Source organism: Myotis myotis, unplaced genomic scaffold (genome assembly GCF_014108235.1).
Source record: "Myotis myotis isolate mMyoMyo1 unplaced genomic scaffold, mMyoMyo1.p scaffold_m19_p_14, whole genome shotgun sequence".
Taxonomy (NCBI): Eukaryota; Metazoa; Chordata; class Mammalia; order Chiroptera; family Vespertilionidae; genus Myotis; species Myotis myotis.
The window spans coordinates 42,337,572-42,357,269 of NW_023416318.1; the positions used below are offsets into that span (position 1 = coordinate 42,337,572).

At 44.3% G+C, this 19,698-nt stretch overlaps 1 protein-coding gene across 6 annotated transcripts in view; it reads right to left on the minus strand.

The window, feature by feature from the left end:
- Positions 1-6,531: 6,531 nt before the first annotated feature.
- The window catches only part of CLIP4 (CAP-Gly domain containing linker protein family member 4), a 53,598-nt gene continuing 40,431 nt past the window's right edge, over positions 6,532-19,698 (minus strand). For 5 of the 6 annotated variants that reach the window (XM_036334990.1, XM_036334986.1, XM_036334988.1 and 2 more), the window contains 4 exons: positions 18,818-18,941; positions 13,189-13,253; positions 9,970-10,042; positions 6,532-8,929 (listed from right to left, as the gene is read on the minus strand). In XM_036334990.1, the coding sequence (XP_036190883.1) occupies positions 8,614-8,929; positions 9,970-10,042; positions 13,189-13,253; positions 18,818-18,941 (578 nt within the window). In that variant the 3' untranslated portion in view covers positions 6,532-8,613. Of the gene's footprint in view, positions 8,930-9,969; positions 10,154-13,188; positions 13,254-18,817; positions 18,942-19,698 lie in introns of those variants that run through there. The other variant, XM_036334991.1, reaches the window with a different exon arrangement.

Below are 19,698 nucleotides of genomic sequence, written 5' to 3' on the forward strand. Positions count from 1 at the left end.
TCATGCCAGGCGCAAAAGTAAATAGTCTAATTATGTCAACATCCACGTAGCTCATAAACCACCCGAAGGGGCCAAGAATCACGCGTGGAGAACCGTGCTCCCGAGGGATGGCGGCAGAGTAACGCCAAGACTGAACATGCCACTTCGCATCTGTAACCAGTGACCATTAAACGGGGAGCATGCACACGCCTCCGCAGCCGACTCCTTATTGCTGTTTTTCGGGGGGGGGGGGCGGGGGGGGAGGGAGGGACCTTACCCCCTTACCCCTTTCTCTTCTTAAAAACTACAAATCACTACATTTTCAGACGATGCCCTACCACAATATTCACGTCAATTTCAAATGACAGTCAAGTCTTAGAAGCCTGTATACACAGCTAAGTAAACGGCTCCACACTGAGACACAACCGCCTCACGGCGTCTCGTTGAACTCGCTGTAGGCCGAGGTATCAGCATCGGCACAGCATTAATCCGGACCGGGTCCCCCCGGCACTGCCCAGCCATGTGGCCACGGCGAGTCACACAGAGGCTGTGATGCTCATGCTAACTATGGGCGGGCACAAGTCAAGTCTGCAGAGACCACGTGAATTAAACCATAAGCCAGAACAATTATTTCCATCCCATGTCCATATAGAAGCTCATCAGAGTTCACAACCATTCCGCTGGGACACTGGCCGTTAGTGAGGAATGACCAGGTAATTAAATGGGGCACCCCCAAATGAGAGCAAATCGAAACAGCAGGGATAAACTTTCTTTTCTTAGCACCATCTTCTTAGTAGTCAAAAATCTGGAATGTCCTCTCTTGTTAGGGTGAGTTCTGGCTCCCCTGGGATCGCTGGGCCAGCCTGTACCTCAGTGTCTCCACAAACAAAACCGGACAGTGGCCCCTGGCCCCCGGCGAGTATAAACTGGGGGGAAGCACCTCGCTCCTCCCACGCCTCTTGAATTGCCCAGTGATTTGGGGCTGGGTGGAGGGGAGGGGAGCTGCAGAAGCCAGAGTCTGTGCCCCTACCCCCAGCACTGCAGCTCTGGGGGTTCCTGTGCCCACGCCCCTGCCCACCAGCATCCCTGGCTCCTCATCTGTCCCTTGTTTAATGGCAGTAGCAAGAACCCTACCGGAACCAAGTCCTTTTCGGCTCAAAGCATGAATGGAAAACTGTCTGTCAAGTTTGGGACTGAGTGTGAAAGTAAGCATCACAGAAAGGAAGAGTTTTAGTCAATTGAGTAATCCTGTTTTAAAAATTCCTGGCATCTCCATCTGATAGTAAACTCGATAGCTCTAAGATGTTTTCGGTAACTGCAGATTAACTTTATCCCACTCAGAAAATCTAAGTAATTGGGCTATTTTAATAGATTTCCCTCAGTAATAACAGGATTAAAATTCATACAAGCTTTATAGACTAACACAGATGCCTGTGGATTCAGACTACTCAATAACAGACTCCCACAACAAGATTCATAAAATTGTCTGGAGTGTTGTCAATCTGTCTTTAGCGATTTTTTAAGTGGGTCCCCAAAGAACATACAATTTGACTTTGCCAATTTCATCATAGCAGATGGCTCCCCGTGTTGTGTGAACAGACAAAACAAAACCCAGCATTTCTGTCACCCTCCACAAGACGCCCTAAAACAAAAACAACTACCGAGAACAAACAGTGAGGCGTCTGTGTTACAATGCTGTTTTCAGTTGGTAGCCTGAAGCAGGTGTATTTAACTTTCAAGGCACTCCTCGTGGGCGAAGCTATTTTTAGCTCTAGATTAACAGCTTTAAAACGTTGGAAGAGCTCAGAGTGAGCACAGACTATTATTACTGACAACTGAGAGGCGGGAGGAACCTGACCCACAAACTAAAGCCACGACTGTCCTCTCCTGGGGCTGAGCAACAGTCAAACCAGTGCTGCCCGCGCCCATGGCCAGGCGCGCGGCCAGGCTCACCTCAGAAAACTCCAAGGACCCGCGTCTGTTCGCCCACTGTCCGCAGACCTGCGGCCCATGGCCTCCTCAAAGCAGTTATCCGCCCTCACTGAAATCAGCAGGCGCCTACCAGCTGGTTGTAGTCTTAGCCAATGAACTCTCACTAAGCCTTAGCAACCAATGTATCAGTGCCCCAAGGATATTTACATGTTAAGAAAGGCCATTTTCCAATAGAGATGAGTAGCAGACTGATAAGACTTCACATGAGTATAACGGTTTGGGTGGCTTAACACCCATCAGTTATTGAGAAACAGCAAGCGGACGGGGCAGGAGTGAAAGGACCCAGGTAGTAGACTGCAATTATCTGTCTGTGGAGGGGGTGGGAAAGTAGGTTTACAGTTGTTCGTAGGGAAAATAATATAATAAATAATCATTCAAGAATAAACTGTGTTTCCCGTACTCACAGCTGTGAACCTGCTTTTGCCCCACCCTGTGTGTGACTCAAGCCAGTTAAACTCCTATCTCTCATTTAAAAACATGAGCAGTTTGGTCTCAAAGGCCCCTTCCAACTCCAAAGTCTGGGATTCTGCAAGCCTTCTCCTCGGAGAATGTAAATTCCATCCATCCGCAAGACATGGGGGTGGGGCGGTGTTCTTGACCTTGACTCTTAAAGCATTTAGAGCCAATTAATTCAGTGCACAATCCTGGGGAGCCAAATTATACTTAATCTTTATACAGAAATGGACCAGATAGAAGTTTAGTATTAGATCGTTGTTTATTCTTTCTATTCAGAGATTCCTTCAACAAATCATAAAACCGTTACCACAGCAGAATGAGGTCAGCCAGAGTGGTTCCTGGAAGAAGCAAGGCTGACAGGACGGAGACGCCTGTCCGTCAATGACCTTCACCCCTTCAGTGTCACACACTTATTTCTCTGGTTACATTTGCCACAAGTGCGGGCTTATCATCACAGTAAAGTTATAAAGCGTACCTTCTGAAGGTTACCTTCACCACACCTAGTATTTGATGACAGATCTGCCGGCTGTCAGTTTGCACCTCCTGGGGCCCATCCCAAAGCGAAGTAACAGCACCCAGCGGAGGCCCATGACCCTGACCAGGCAGCACCTGTGGGCCCAGCATCCCTACACAAGTGTCCCGGTGCCATTGTGTTGAGGAATTCATTGGGAACAGGAGTCCTTGCTCCCAATTACCATAGAATTGGATAGACCCCCTCTTTTCAGATTTATAGCGACACCCACTGCCACTGGATGGCGATTTCTGGAAACTTGTGGTGAATGCTAGAGCTTTCTAGTGGATCTAGAATTCCCCACAGACAGCCAATTCAAATAATCCACCAAAAGACAAGACTGGGAAGGCAAGTTACCTACATTTTAGTGCATCTGAAAGTCAAGAAAAAAAAACACAATTTAAATCTTTTTGTATTATTTCAAAGCAATATTTATATAGACCTTCACAGTTCTCAGAATAAAGTCATAGGAAAGACAGACATTCTTTTTCCTCGTGTCTGGACCAGGAAGCAGCTGGGGACATAAGGTAAGAAACTAAGCAGAACAGGACACTGGATCCCCTGTGTCACACACCCGTGTGCAGTGGGGCCCCAGAAATCTCATTCCCTGAGCTCTACTCCCTTCGAGAAAAACATCATTTGAGAAAATTACACTTTAACTAATATGACTAATCTATTGGAATTCTCATTAGAAACCATTTGTATTGGCAGGTTCAGGAAAGGAGATTGAAATTGTTCACCTTCCTCTTCTCCTCTGTCCATCGTCCATAATACAAACTCCACTTTCCCTGCTATCAACAAGGGACTTGGTATGACTATTAAAACATTTTAGCATCCACCTCAGGATGCTTTTTCCAACAGCATTGGGTGGCAATACCCATCGTTCATAAGGAGAACTGGCAGGGACAGCCCATGTCGCACCCCAGCTGACTGGGACCTAAGCTGAACCCAGGGGTCATGTTCAGAAGGAATGACAAGAACATCCTGAAGCTGTGCGTACGATTTTAAGATGATTTATTTCCACGTCCGTTTATTTTGATTTATGTGAAAAATAATTTGTTCAGTCTTCAAGAGGGTACGTCCACTTCGAGGAAAGGGGAGGTGGAAGAAATTACCCTCCGTGAGATCTGACACACGTCAGATCACACATCCGGCTGCTTAAACTTCCTACACTTCAGAGACGCCTCAGGTTCAAATCCAGTACAAGTAGGTTTCGGAGACTATTTGATTTTATTTATCCAGTTTGAACAACACTCAGTGCCCACTCCTGAGACCACATCCTCCGGACAAAGAAGCCGGCCCTCACAACCCTCCACGTACGCTTCCTCTCCCCCCTATAACAAGGAGCATTAGCAAAAATGTTGGTAGAAAAATTCCATCCGCCTATGCAAAGGCATCACCCTGCTTGTAATGAAACCATGACGTGGCCTCCTTGTTCAGCCCACACAGCTTCGTTAGGAATGCCCGCTGTGGATCCGAGCCACGGGTGTGTAAGAAAGGGCCTGTGTGTGGACCGAGGGGTATTGCTGAACATTACCAAACACGTGTGATAGTGTGAGTTTTGTACTAACTAATGTATTTGTATCATAAATAAGTGTAGTGAAGCCAAGGGCATGAAGAAAAATAAAAAGTGAATTCTCCTACTGCCTTGCAGTGTGGCCGTGCACATTACACGTCGCTGAGTGAATCACTTAGATAACAAATGTCTGGAGGGTAGTTACACGGTTCGATCTGTTTCTTAAATAAGAATGACTCCGAACACAGGAGGTCTCTAGCCATCGGTCACTGCGGCTTAAATAATGTTATCACAGAGTCTACATAGGTAGGTCCAAAATACAACTCTGAAATGAAATGCTGGGCACACTCAGGTCAGATCCAGTTCACTCTCCCTGTATCAGACACACACATCACCATGTTCTCTAAATGACAGGCCAGCAAACGGGAATTCAGAGCCCGCCCCGGGAAAACACAGAGGCGGCTGCCTGAGGTGATCCTGCTGTGTCTTTCTTGCCCCCTTTTATACCCGACACCCAACATTTTCTAGCTCCTTCATGCCACTGTTCCGGCGTAACGCTGGGCTACACGCCCTCTTTCCTCCCTTACAAGTAAGACTCCGGGTGCATGGCCGGCGCCCAAGGCCCGTGTGAAGCCCAACAGCACCTGCTGCAGACGCTCGGCGGCCTGCTGCCTCTGGAACTCAGTGAACATCACCAAGCACCACAGGAGCCGGGAATCACGCAGGCACTGGGAACTAAGCGATGAGCGAAGCAGCCAAACATCCAGCCCTCGGGCCACTGAGGGGAGAGAGGTAACAAGCAAAAATGTTACCGTGACCAAGAGTGCTAAGTGCTAGGGAGACAAACTAAACACGCAGGGAGGACAAGGGGTAAGGAGAGGCTGGGGGGGCTCACAGCGGGCCCACAGTCTCGGCTCAGGTCAGTGAGCTTCTGTATCTGAACACTTTTAAGCACTCTCAATATCCCCACCAAGTTACCCTAAAACACAGACGAGCTTTTAGCAGAATGCAGACAATCCTATGTAATAAAAGCCTAGGTGGCGTCACACGACTCCGTCACAAGATGGCCGCCGCGATGTCATTACAAGACGGCCATCATGTCATCATAAGATGGCCGCCACAACATGGCCACGCCCCACATGGTCACAACATGGCCACTGCCACGTCATCACAAGATGGCCGCCACAAGATGGCCACGCCCCACATGGTCACAACATGGCCACTGCCACGTCATCACAAGATGGCCGCCACAACATGGCCACGCCCCACATGGTCACAACATGGCCACTGCCATGTCATCACAAGATGGCCGCCACAAGATGGCCACGCCCCACATGGTCACAACATGGCCGCCACAAGATGGCCACCGCCACGTCATCACAAGGTGGCCGCCACAAGATGGCTGGCAGGGGAGGGCTATTGGGGGTGACCAGGCCGGCAGGGGAGGGCAGTTGGGGGTGACCAGGCTGGCAGGGGAGGGCAGCTGGGGGCAATTGGGCCAGCAGGGGAGGGCTATTGGGGGCAACCAGACCAGCAGGGGAGCAGTTAGGTGTCAATCAGGCAGGTAGGCAGGCAAGCAGTTAGGAGCCAGCGGTCCCAGATTGTGAGAGAGATGTCCGACTGCCTGTCCCTGTGGGATCGGGCCTAAACCGGCAGTTGGACATCACCCAATGGGTCCCAGATTAGAGAGGTGCAGGCTGAGTTGAGGGACACCCCCCCCCATGATGAATTTCATGCATCGGGCCTCTAGTTATTTATATATTTTTAAAATCTAACTTCAAAGTGTTCTGCCCTGCCTTACATAAACCAATGAAATCCAACTGGTATAAAAGACAGTTAAGCAATTTTAGAAAACTGTACAAACACATTATTTTCTTAGGTGGCTCTCTGTCCATCAAAACACTATAAAAGGGGGTGGCTAGAAACGTATCTTTATTGTTGAGTGGAAAGCATGACACTTCTTAAGACGCTTTATAGGGACAGGACAAATCCGAATCATTACTGTAAGGAAAAAAATGTTAAGTCACTGAGAAAGGCAGAGTGGTGAGGGGAGGGGGGCGGAAATGACAAGATACCATTCCAAAACCAAATAGCTTCCCTTTTATTAATGCTCAAGAAGTGAATTTTGACATCAATAAGCAAAACAAATGAAAACATCAAACTTGTTTGTATAGCATCTGTAAACATACACATTAATAATCCTAATCTAAATATGAGAATTATTCTGATCTCAAAATGCAACACTGAATTGTGCTCCATTACTGCTTCTAACTTACAGTGTTTTATAGTCAACAGGAAGAATTATAGACACCCAAGTTCAGTATAACCAGGGATTTCATGTCAAGGTATAAATAGAGTCTTTAAGAAATAAGCTATATAATAAAATAAGTTTACTTTTGAATAGCAGTACAGTCATTTTCTTCAGTCAATAAAAATATTCCTTGGTTATAAAGCAGCCTTATTTTGCACATGTATTTCAGGAAAATAGCTCTAACAATATTTGAAATGCCATGTTTCTTTTTTAAAAGGCAGCGCAGCAACAGAATTCTGATTTTAAATAGTATATTGCAAAATAGTGCAACCTAGTATTTCTAAGCACAAAGTAAGCTCCATTCTGAAGGAGGACTTTAATCTTATAAAGCAAACTGTTCCGATATTTCTGTTGTAGATTAAGGTCTAAATATCTACAATTAGGGATCAATCATTACACATATAAGACCATAAACTTCAATACATATCCACAATACAAATGCTTGGCATTATCACCTCACTCTGTTAAGAAGAGCAGTTTGTCAACACACGCTCAACAAGGAAAATAAAGCCATGATGACTCAGCCCCGCGGCTGTAACAGAATGGTTTTCAACAAATGAAAATACAAAACAGCAACAAGAGCGAACACCAGATTTATGAATAAAACAAAACAAAAAAAAACGAGAAATCATAAACATTTAAATGATTAACTACTACATTCTCCCCAACACATCTTAATTTGCACTCTTCTCTTCAATATACTTTTTTAATGTTTTTCATACCCCAGGAGGAAATAATGGCAGAGATGAAAGTGCTTCCTATGGTAAAAGTGCTTCGTGTGTGTCTGCGTGTGTTTTAGAGATCTGTCCAATAAGGAAGTTAAATAAGTATGTGCAAAAAAGCCTCATTAGGACTTGAACTCATAAACCTAACCATAGTTTTTATAATTCATCCCGATGAAGCAGACACCGACACAGACGAGAAAGCTGAGCGTATCCGCTTTGTACAGAGGAAAGAGCGTGAGCCACGCTCCGGAGACCCACGCTCCCGCCTCAGGCCTTAGCCATCGAGCCAGCGGCTGTGGGTGAGAAAACGGCTCAGAGTCCACGTCCGTGCTTGGCAATGGACGCGAGGCTGAGCTCGGGCGCCTCCAAGGCCCCATCCAACTCCAAAATTCTAACCGAGCTTTCGATGAGGCCCTCCTGAAAGGGCAAATAATTTTGCCCCAAATATGAAAAATAAACTAATCACAGAGCTTCTTATTGTACTACTAGTACAGGACGAAACGAAAACCCCAAAATACTTGACAGGAAAAGGCCATGTGAACATCAGATTTAAGCAAAGCTGGGCAAACCCGCACAACCAGGAAACACCCAGTACAGTGGGGCCTTGACTTACGAGGGTTCCGACTAACCAGTTTTTTGAGATACCAGCTGTCTCTCCCCTGATTTTTTGCATTGAGTTGATAGAGTAATTTTAGTTAACGAGCTCCTTAACGAGCTCGGTCTCAGAACGAATTAAACTCGTAAGTCAAGGCCCCACTGTACTGTGTGCACGGATGAGACAGAGCAACAGCAGCGGGCCACCCACGGGCACGTTTATCCTACCTCTCGGAACTGTCTTGGGTCTAAAGCTTCAAAAGCTTTTAAAAACGCTTCTTTCAAAACTGTTCTGAGGGAACCATGACCCCCACAGTCCACAGTGCTAGCTTTTCAAAGGAGTCCCTCTGGATTGTAATCGTGGTTTTTAGGAAGACAGCCATATTTTCAAATTTTAAATAGTGGCTAATTAAAGTCGACATTTGCCCGACTCTTTATTCTATGTCTTACATACACATGCATGCGTGTATGCACACACGCACACACACACACACACACGCTCGCTCACCGAACACGCCAGGAGTTAAACTCAACAGTTCTCATCCACGAGCTTCGACCCATTTATTCCGCGGTAGGTTACGCGGCTCGGCCTCACCAGGACGCCGTGGTTCGGCTTGCAGGTGAAGTAGCGCGTGTCGCCCACGGCTCCGTCGTTCCTCCCCTTGGCGCTCCGCAGCTCGAGCCCCAGCCAGATCCCCAAGGCGAAGTCGGTGGGGCCCACGTAGCGCACGGTGCCCATCTCGTTGGAGCTGGTGAGCAGGACCTGGGAGCCCTCGTGCAGCCGCGCGCCGCCCTCCGCGCCCGGGGCCGAGCCGCTCCAGCTGCGGCGCAGCGCGGTTTTGGATCTGTTCGCGGGAAAAGGAAGAGCGTGTGAAGGCCAGGTGATGCGACTTACCGCCTTCATCTCCACTGCGGCTCACAATTCAGTCACAAGAGAGAATACTTTATGCTCACAACTTGAGTTTTTTAGTCCAAATAGCAATAGTAGAATAAGCTTTTGTTTGGCATTTTAAAAGATTTCCCTTTTGACTATTTTAATACTATACTAATCTGGATTTAAGAGAGAGAGAGAGAGAGAGAGAGTGAGTCCTGGCTGGTGTGGCTCAGTGGTTGAGCGTCATCCCGTGCATCAAAAGGTCACTGGTTCAATTCCGGGTCAAGGCACATGCCCAGGTTGCGGGTTTGGTCGCTGGTCAGGGTGCATATGGGAGGCAACCAATCGATGTTTCTCACATCTATGTTTCTTTCTCTCTCCCTCTCCCTTCCTCTCTCTCTAAAAGTCAATGAACACATATTTTTAAAAATATACACACACACATATATATACAGCAAACACCCACCCAGCCCTGCTAGACAGCATCTCACAGGACCCCCCAGAGCCTCAGGGTATTGGGTAAATAAATGTAAAAGAAAAAGAGAAAAAGAGATTCTCTCTACAAGAAACAAACCAATAAACAAAAATGCATTTTGAGCAGCATACTCCCAAGGCAGAGTGGGAGTATTTTTTTTTTACTAGTAACTACATTACCTTATGCAAACAGGCCTGACATTGCTTTCATGCACTGCTGAATATAGTAAATCAATTCTCTGACTAATTAAACAGTTTAACAAAAATCAGTCCACCCTATTCAATGATAACACAAAATGTAAATTCCTCCAACGTTTATTAACAGGACTAAACCAATTCGAAAACATGTGCAGTGCAGCACCTTCAGTCCCGGCGACATCTTTAACAGAACCCCTCTCAGTGCACCCATCCACGGTTCCCTAAGGGATAAAGTCCTACCCAGCCAAGTGCAAGGTACAAAACCCCACATTTCGTCCTTCGCAGAGTCCCGCCCGCCCAGCTCCCTCGCACGGGGTGTTTCTGAATCTCCACACTCACTTGGCAAACGCGTTTCTCCGGTTACTCTCTTTCTGGGAAGAAGCCGAAGTGGTACTGAAGCTTCTCCTAAAACCTAAACATGCAAGTTAAGGTCAGAAGAGGGGAAAAAACCGCCATGTGCAGCCCTTATTAAAAGTTATCTTTTATCATTCCTCCTGCAGATGTTCTGCTAGTTCAGTTGTTCCTTTGGAAAGAGAAAGCGAAGAACGTAAGTACATCCAGAATACAGAAGTAGTTCAGATTTCATGACAAATTTGTATCGGACCTTTCTCAAACAAAGTGCTCATACAAGAGCAAGTTATAATCATGACATACATTCGAAAGTTTTATTAGAAAGGTTCTTGAAAGCCAAATAACACTGAAGTATATATTGATAAAGCTGAATCTTTTTTCTCAAATATTAATCTTGATAAATCATATAAACTAGGATAAAAGATTTAAAAACACTATCACTAAATATATCTAATTTATTAAATAATAAAATTTCAGAGCTGATGACTGCTGCCATCCCCAAATGACTGTGTAATCTAAAAAATAAAAAAAGATTTCACAAAAGGTAAAATTCTAAAAAGATGTTTTTAAAAAGAAGGGACTTCCAGTTCTGCAGTTAATGCAGACCCAATGAATGAATCTCTTGACTAAAGCAAGTATCATTTAAAATAACTATAATGCATTTAATACTGTTGAGCTGACACAAAAGGTCCAATTTCAAAGAGGCCAAAACCTAAAAAGAGAAACCATGAGAGGTAACCAAGCACCAAAGCAATCTGCCATCTCGAACCACAGGTGCCACTGACTTCTGGGGACCGGCCGCCACCTCGCTGCTGCCCAGGACACAGGGACGGCCAGCCAGCTGCCAGCAGGGGGACTCTCTCCAGACTCCTGGTTCAGCGAGGGTCCCAACCCGCTCCCCTCAGTGTAAGGTTATCAAGAAACAAAATGAACACCATTTGGACAAAGACAAAGGTCACCTGAATGCTCAAAAACAGGCAACATTTCCTCCCTCAGAACTTAGGGTCATGTGCACAGTTCATTTTGTCTGCGTGACATTTTAAAAGCTGCAGAGGCTATAGATTGAGACAGCCCCAGGCTGGGCAGTGCCTCGAGACAACAGGCAGAAGTAAATAGGAGGCATCAACCTAGGCCTCACAAGTCCCCATCCATGCAGGGGTCCTCAAACTTTTTAAACAGGGGCCAGTTCACTGTCCCTCAGACCGTTGGAGGGCCAGACTATAGTTTAAAAAAAAACTATGAACAAATTCCTATGCACACTGCACATATCTTATTTTGAAGTAAAAAAACAAAACGGGAACAAATACAATATTTGTATTTGCATGTGGCCCGTGGGCCGTAGTTTGAGGACCCCTGCATTAGAGTGAAAGGAGTATCTCACAATAACGAACTACAAACCCACAGCACAAAGCACCGTAAGTTAGGCTCGACAGAAACAGATGGCGACTCAGATTCACAAAGACATCAAATACTGAATCATTGGACATAAAATAAAAGATAACATTGAAAATGCTTAAAGACATATAAGAAAAACTTGAAAATATGGAGAAAGAGTGACAATAAGTAACAAACAGATTTACCAAAAAGAAAAGAAACCTTTATAATTAAAAACTTTGTGGTTAGATTAAGCAACAGAATAAATATCGCTAAAGAAAGAACCAGGAGCCTTAACCGGTTTGCCTCAGTAGATAGAGCAGCGGCCTTCGGACTGAAAGGTCCCAGGTTCAATTCCGGTCAAGGGCATGTACCTTGGTTGAGGGCACATCCCCAGTAGGGGGTGTGCAGGAGGCAGCTGATTGATGTTTCTTTCTTATCGATGTTTCTAACTCTCTATCCCTCTCCCTTCCTCTCTGTAAAAAAAATCAATAAAAATATATTTTTTTAAAAAAAAGAAAGAACCAGGAAATGAAAAGATGGATCTGAAGATACCAGATGCTGTCCAGGGAGACAAAATTGTGAAAAAGCCGGAAGAGGCATGGGAAAGTGAGAAAGGCTACTGCACAGCTCGTCCCAGTTTCAGAAATAGATAGTGAAGAGAATGAAGGAGAAAATACTGTAACTATGTAGACACGAATTTCTACAGAACTGATCAGATACTAATTCCCAGATCCAGGAAGATCCATGATTCCGAACAGATAAACAAAAGAAATCCCCACCTACACACATCACAGTGAAGCTGTGCGGCACCAAGGAAATAGAGGCCTTGAAAAGCAATCAGAAAGAAACGATGAATCACCTACAACAGTGTGGATTGGCCAGGCTCGTAGCTGACTTCTCAAAAAATACAGAAGACAGAAAACTGTAGCATTATATTGTCAATGTGCAGGGAGAAAATATCTTTCAAACTAAAATGTTCACTGCGTTTTCGTTTTCCTCAGTAAAACTATCGTTAGAAAAGACAAAAACTGGGTACAAACAGACCCCTTTCTCAAAGGGCTTTTAAAGAATATACATGAAGCAGAAATAAAACAATCCCAGGTGTGAGTTTTGAGGATAAATGACAAGAGCTATTTGTAAATGTGTGAGCAAATTAAATAAACAATGATTACATATAAAAACTATTATAATAATGGAAAATCTGTGGGGGAAATAAAATAGAAACTGAATAACTCAGTTTTAAAACTTTTCTATTATTTGAGGAAGAGTAAACATAATGATTATGTTTCTCCCCCTTCCTCTCTCTCTGAAATCATTTAAAAAAAAAAAAAATCAGCCCTGGCAGCTGTGGCTCAGTTGGCTGAGCTTAGTCCCAGGCACTGAAAGGTCACGGCTGATTCCTGGTCAGGGCACATACTCCCTCATCTTCGATCAGGGAGGCATATGGGAGGCAGCTGATTGATGGTTCTCTCTCACATCGATGTTTCTCTCTCTCCCTCCCTCCCTCTCTCTCTAAAGTCAATAAAAATATGTTTTAAAAAATATCAGAAAAGCAATCAGAAAGAAAAGATAAATAAAACAGAAAATAAGTAAGTCAGTTTCTATTTTATTGAGAACTAAAAAAAGGAGTTAGGGGGAAACACAGGGCATTCTGTCATTCAGATAATTGTCTTCTTCAGCTTGGGGGCAGGTAATAGATGTGATTATGATTACATAAACTATACAAATACACTTTTACACTTTTTCGTATACATACATACTTCACAATAAAATGCTTCAATAAATAAAAGCAAAGGGATAGTTATTAGGAACATAAAACTGTAATCTTACCAGGATAAGAATGAGTCTGTTTATTAGAAGAAATTTCTGAAAGTGTATCCAGGGAATCTGTTACTCTGTAAATAAAACAAGTAATACAAACCTTATTAGAAGTTGCTGGTCTTCAGATTTGAGATTGGCTCTTAACCGAGGTTTCACACTAATGGTTTTCTTATTTCACTCATTCAACAAACATTTATTGAGCACCTATTATGAGCCAGGATAAACTTCAGTCTAGCATCAGAGACAGGCAATAATCAAACAGAAGATACCTTCTGTTTATCCCTTCTTTGTTATCTAACAATAATTTGTATAGAAAAAGTCAACTTAAAGTGAATTCACTTAAGATAGGGACCTGACTTTACTTCTTTGTAAATTTATCTTCAAGGATGAAACTAAAAACTATGAAAATAAGTTTATTTTATGTTAAATTTAACAAATGTTATAGTTGTAAAAATATCACATTCTTTTTTTCTCGTTAATCCTCATCCAAGGATATTTTTCCATTGATTTTTTTTTTTTTTTTTTTTTTTTTTTTTTTAGAGAGAGAGTGGAAGGGAGAGAGATAGAGAAAGAGAGAAATAGCAATGTGAGAGACACACACTGATTGGTTATCTCCCCCACACACTCCAACCAGGGCCAGGGATCGAGACTACAACCGAGGTAGATGCCCTTGACCAGAACTGAACCCGGGTCCCTTCATTGTGTGGGCCGACACTCTATCCACTAAGCCAAACTGGCTAGGGCATCACATTTTTAAATTTAAGAAAGATATCAGCTGAGTCTGTGTGTGGTTTTTCTGATAAAATTATATGGCTAAAACAATTCAACATTTTTTTACTTTATATTTGACTCTAAGCATAAACATAAAGGTCGCTTTCCTGACAGGTTTGTCTTTATTTTTTAACTACAGGCCTGATGCACGAAATTCACAGCCCTGCCCCCCGCCCACTGGTCATTCCAGAAGGTCGTTCCAGAAGGTCATTCCAGAAGGTCATTTGGCCATCTGGTCTAATTAGCATATTAGTTCTTTATTATATAGGGTATTCAAATCATTATTTTTAAAAGACCAATTCTAACAGTCTTATTTTCTTTCAATTGTTTGCTGACCTAAATCTGCAAAGCCTTCACTGTCAATCACTTCCTCCAGCACACTGCTGCCATCAATAAATCCTGCAACTCTTGCAATATTTGCAATTTCATCCTGCAACTTATATGCATCTTTTTTACATAATATTCATCATACAGCAATCAATGACAGACTCATGAACACAAAAAATATGACTTGATGAAAAGACAGATACTTGAATTAAGTGGTGATGGATAGTTGAGAACTTAATTCTAAAAGTGATTAGTTAATTCGTAATAAGGATCTATTAGTGAGAACTAAGAATAAGAGAATTAATACTATGCTGATGCCCACTTGGGCAAAAAGATGGCTAGATAGATAGTTTTCTTAGAATTTCTCTAAAGAAATGTTGGTTGATTTAAATGTTAATGGAAGAAAAGGTATAAACTAGATGAAAGTTGGGTGTTAGTAGAAAGCCTCCACGCAGAGGCAATAACATGTGCAAAGATTCTGGACAAGAGGCACATTTTTTAAACAGAAAAGGGGGGCCTGGGGCAGGGAGAGGGCAGGCCAGCCACAATCTGGGAGAAAACGCTGTGCCACTATTTTATTAAGACTGTCCTCACGCAGCCCCTAGTTTTAAATTTTTCCTTCTTCACTACAATAAATTCAATAAAAAGGATTAAAAAATCCTTCCTTATGGAAGATCAGTGGTGTCTTTAAAGAGCTCCAAAGCTGGTTTAAATGAGAAACTCCTCAAAATCAGGGACCATGTCTGTTTTATTTGCTTACAGAATGCCTAGCACAGCACAAAGTGCTAAAAGACACTTAATAGTATTTGATGGGGATGAATGAGACAATCAGAAGATGACAGGAAGACAGCTGGATCGAGACAGCAGTTCATTTAGAGAGAGCCCCGTTTCTTTTAAGAGGGAGCTGCTTTTAAATGAATCACCTTAAAGACGACGAAATGGAAAGCAGTGGGAAAAAAACAAATTAAAAAACATGTGTTCCATTAACAAAGCGAGAAAAGGGTGAAACCATGTAAAAGAAAGCAGCTTCATAATCTAAAGGAGAGGAAAGGCTGTTACAGCATAAAAAGCACTGCGCTGGACGTGATCAATACCTGCCGCGCCTACAGGAAGCCACCCTATGTTCTCTGCGTAATCGAACATGAAATGAACAACCCTGTCCTCCTGACTAGGAGACAAATAAAACGTGTAGGAGACCGTAGCAATGTGTTAATGAAGATTTTTCCCAAGTAATATGAGAACCCAGAAGACTGTCACATTCCGCATGGGTTTTACCCCCAAGTCAATCACTGTGAGATACAGGCCCTGCAGAGAGCCACGGCGCCTCTTTTAACCATTGCTAGGCTGGATGGGCTCAAACCCCCGCCGGGGCTGTGCGCAGTGCACGCATCCCTTAGCCTCTCCGTGCGTGCTTTCCTCACCTGGGACAGAGGGATAATTAGCGCGCCTGGCCCGCAGGGTTGCTCTGCGGCATGAGCAGAGCGCCTAAAACGGTGCCGGCTGACATCAGTGCAGCAGACGGACATGCTCAGCCTCTCCGACTCCATCCTGTTCAGCTGTGTTCTTGCGCACAGACATGCCAATCATTGGAGGAATTCTGTTGGTGGCTTGAGTTTTTATAAAAACAGCCCCTTGCCAAGAAGGTGCCTCCCCTGAGGAGATGGGGGAAATATGTACAACAATGACTGCTTATCAAAGATCTGCAGAAGCCTCCTGGAAGGATGCAAATCAACTGGGGTCAATGGACTGGGAACAAAGAGGTTTCAGGTCTTCCTGGGACCCCTGCTGGTACCCAGCCGGCTGCTGTCTGCCATTGTCAATCACCTCTCGCCCCTCCCATTTCCCCTTCTCTTGACATAAAAGAAGCCTGAATTCTGCACTTTCTTAGGATGGATTTGAGGAATCCCATCTTCTCAGTTGGTGACTTCTCCATCAATAAACCTTTCTTGCTCCAAATTCTGGCGTTTTGAGTTTTGGCCTTTTGAAATGTCAGGCACATAGACCTTGAACCAGAAACATAAATGCTAATCATTAGCTATGACCTCTTTTTCTTCATTATAAAATGACTACCAAAAAACCCAGCAACCTTTCTAAAAGCAAGGTCTTCGAAAACAACAACAAAATAGCAAACTGGGCTGGGGTGGGCTGCGCCATTCACTAACAGAGGAGATCAGAACACGCCCCCCACAGGCCATTCTGACGTGAGAGGTATTTTGAGCTGAAGATCCATGAGAAGCAACACATGCAGGGGCAGACTTTCTCTGGATGCTGCCAAAAATGGGTCCTCCAAACACAGAACTCGGTTGTGGTAAATCCCCTCCCCAGGAGTTTCACCAAGCAGAGAAGACCGACTCGTAGCCCAGGAGAGGAGCCTAGAGTCGACACCACACCCAGACAGACATCCTCACAAACTACAAACCTGGACAGACATTGGCACAAACCCTCCTACCTCCTGTCCGTTTTCCTCAGTGCCCATTCACCTTTCCTAACAATCACTTGCTCTCTCATGAGTAGCCTTCCCTGCCTCCTGTGCTATTAAGATGCTCTATAATGCTCCAATCGCCACTCCTTTGGATATTCATTTCTTTCTGTGATGCCCCGTGCATATAAATATAAAATCTAATAAACTTATAATATCTTTTCTCCTGTTAACCTATCTGCTGTCAGTTTAATTCACAGACCCCCACCCCAGTCCAGCTACTGATCCTAAGCATGGAGGAAGTTCTCCTCCCCTACACTAGCTATAAGGCTTCAGCGGAATTACTTTATCTCTTCTACGCTTCTTCACTTGCAATATGGGAATGCTTATAATAACGTGCACTGCACAGAGCCACTGCTCATTAAATGCTCAGTAAATGAATGGATTAGCTCCTGCAATTTCCCAACTCAGCTGACCAAATACTTATTAGGGTCAAATAAAGCAACATTTAATTGAAGACACTTTATAAACTGGAAAGCATATATTAAATGCTATATTATCCTATATACTAAAAGCCTAATATGCTAAGTGTCTGGTCATCCAGGTGGCCATTCAACCAATCCAAGTGCAATATGCTAATGATATGCTAAGGCTGCTCAACTGCTTGCTATGACATGCACTGACCACCAGGGGGCAGACAGTTGACTGGTCAACTAGTTGCTATGACGTGCACTGACCACTTGGGGGCAGACGCTCTGACCAGTAGGTGAACTTGCTGCTGGGGTACACAGATTGATAGGGGCCAGACACTCTCTGGAGCTCTCCTGAGGCCCCTCCCCGGCTGGCCAACCTCCCATGTCTCTCCCCAGCCTTGATCATGCACCGGTGGGGTCCCTTGGCCTGGCTGCACCCTCTTGCATTCTGGGACCCCTCGGGGGATGTCAGAGAGCCAGTTTTGGTGTGGTGGTGAAACGACCAGTCGTTATGACGCTTACTGACCACCAGGGGGCAGACGCTCAATTCAGGAGCTGCCCCTGATGGTCAGTGCACTCCACAGGGGGAGCACCACTCAGCTAGAAGCCAGGCTCACAGCTGGCAAGCACAGTGGCAGTGGCGGGAACCCCTCCTGCCTCCACAGCAGTGCTAAGGATGTCCGACTGCATCCCCTGAGGGCTCCCGGACTGCAAGAGGGCGCAGGCTGGGCTGAGGTACCCTCCTCAGTACACAAATTTCATGCACTGGGCCTCTAGTCATAAATAATAAGAAAATTATATCAAGTACATCATAGAAGAAAATTAATACAAAAATTGTAAGTCATTATTCAGTATGAAAAATAGAGTGAGAAAAGCAAATGGATATAAAAACTGTTAAACGTGCCAGGAGGTGGTCACATAGTCTAGCTGGATGTGAACTGGAGGAGACTCCCATGGTGTAACTGCAGACCTACCTCGTGAATGTGGTTATACCACAGATGTTATTTCCTACTTAAGATTAGCAACCCACTTCCCACCAAACCAACCTCTTTTAGCACCTAAGTCATTCTAAAACGGCACCTGGAATTTCATGACGACTTGATTTCTGTTCAGCCTGATTTTTTGAAACCAGAGTGAGCTGGTACAAAAGTGTACTATGCTAAGAGGAGCCACTGAGGAGGTATATTACACATAAATACTTGAAGCTTCACTTCCCCCGAAGATCTACGGCCTATCTATTTTTGTGAAAACGAAAGAAATCAGAGGAAAAGCCGTTTTGGTCCCATTAGGTTTGCAGGAGGATGAATGGGGCGCCTGGAGCAATCAGAGAGCATTTTCACTTTTGTTTGCATGCCAGATTAAGCTCGCTGCTCCCAGTGTTCGCTGCAAACGCCACTTCTAATAGCCTGCACGTACTCATAGGGTTTGCAAATGAGGAATAAAGGAGGATTTTAAAATTGCAAATCTTCAGCAAAGCAAATTTAGCTTTCCATGAGCCTCCTCTCTGAAGGCAGTGGCTGGTTAACCCCCTGAAAGAAGACAGGAGCATAATCGGTGCACGTCTTCAATATAAAATTAGGGACTCTAACTATAAACCATGGCAAATTACAAGTTCTTGTGAATAAACATGAATTCCATTCTTCCTCACCTTTGTACCCTGGATGGGGGAGCAAATATTCCATATCTTGGAGAACAACTAAAATACTGCACGCCGCCGACGGAGCCGTCATTCTTGCCGTGCGGCTTCTCAAGCTCTATCCCGTACCACTGTCCTGGAATGAGAATGGGTGGCTTTAACGGCATCTGCACTGTAGCCAAAGCAGCTATGCTGTTACCCAAACCCAAAGTCTAGATGGTTCCGCAGCTTCACACATGACCGAAATGAGGAATGATCGTCATGATTGTTCAGCTGCCTAAGGATAACATTGGAAAAGTTGAAAACGAACAGGGAAAAAAACGTTTTACAAAGCTTCACTGCAGAGTTGCACATTAAGAGAGAAAGCTAAAATGCAAACACGAATTTGGCAAGATTGGCTATAATGCAAGGAGTACGACCAAAACGTGTCTGAGGGCTGTGATGACCAGAGCTTGTCCTGTGCTGGGGGACATGGGCTGTGTCAGTACTGAGATGGGTAAAGGAACCAGCAACTCTTCATTTTACTCCCACTGTTAGAGCACCACAAACAGCTCTTCAATAATTACAGGAGGACACAAATCAAATGAAAAACGTGGTTAGACATCATGGTAACTCTTCTTTTTCTTTCTGTTTTTCCCCACTCAGGGTGAAAAGAAATATTCTTTTTAATCTAAATGAAAAGATTCAGGTTATCTAAGAGGAAGGATTTTCTAAAAGGCTTTTACGTATTTAAAAGGGTCTCCTCTGAGCAAAGTCATAGGATTTCCTTTTCTAGAGCCTAAAATGACAGTCGGGTGGTAAATATTAGGTAAGTGGACAAATGCTCCTAATGATTCTCAAATTGAGGGTGACTCAGACCAGTTAAAAGTACCAAAAAATCCATTTTTTTTATT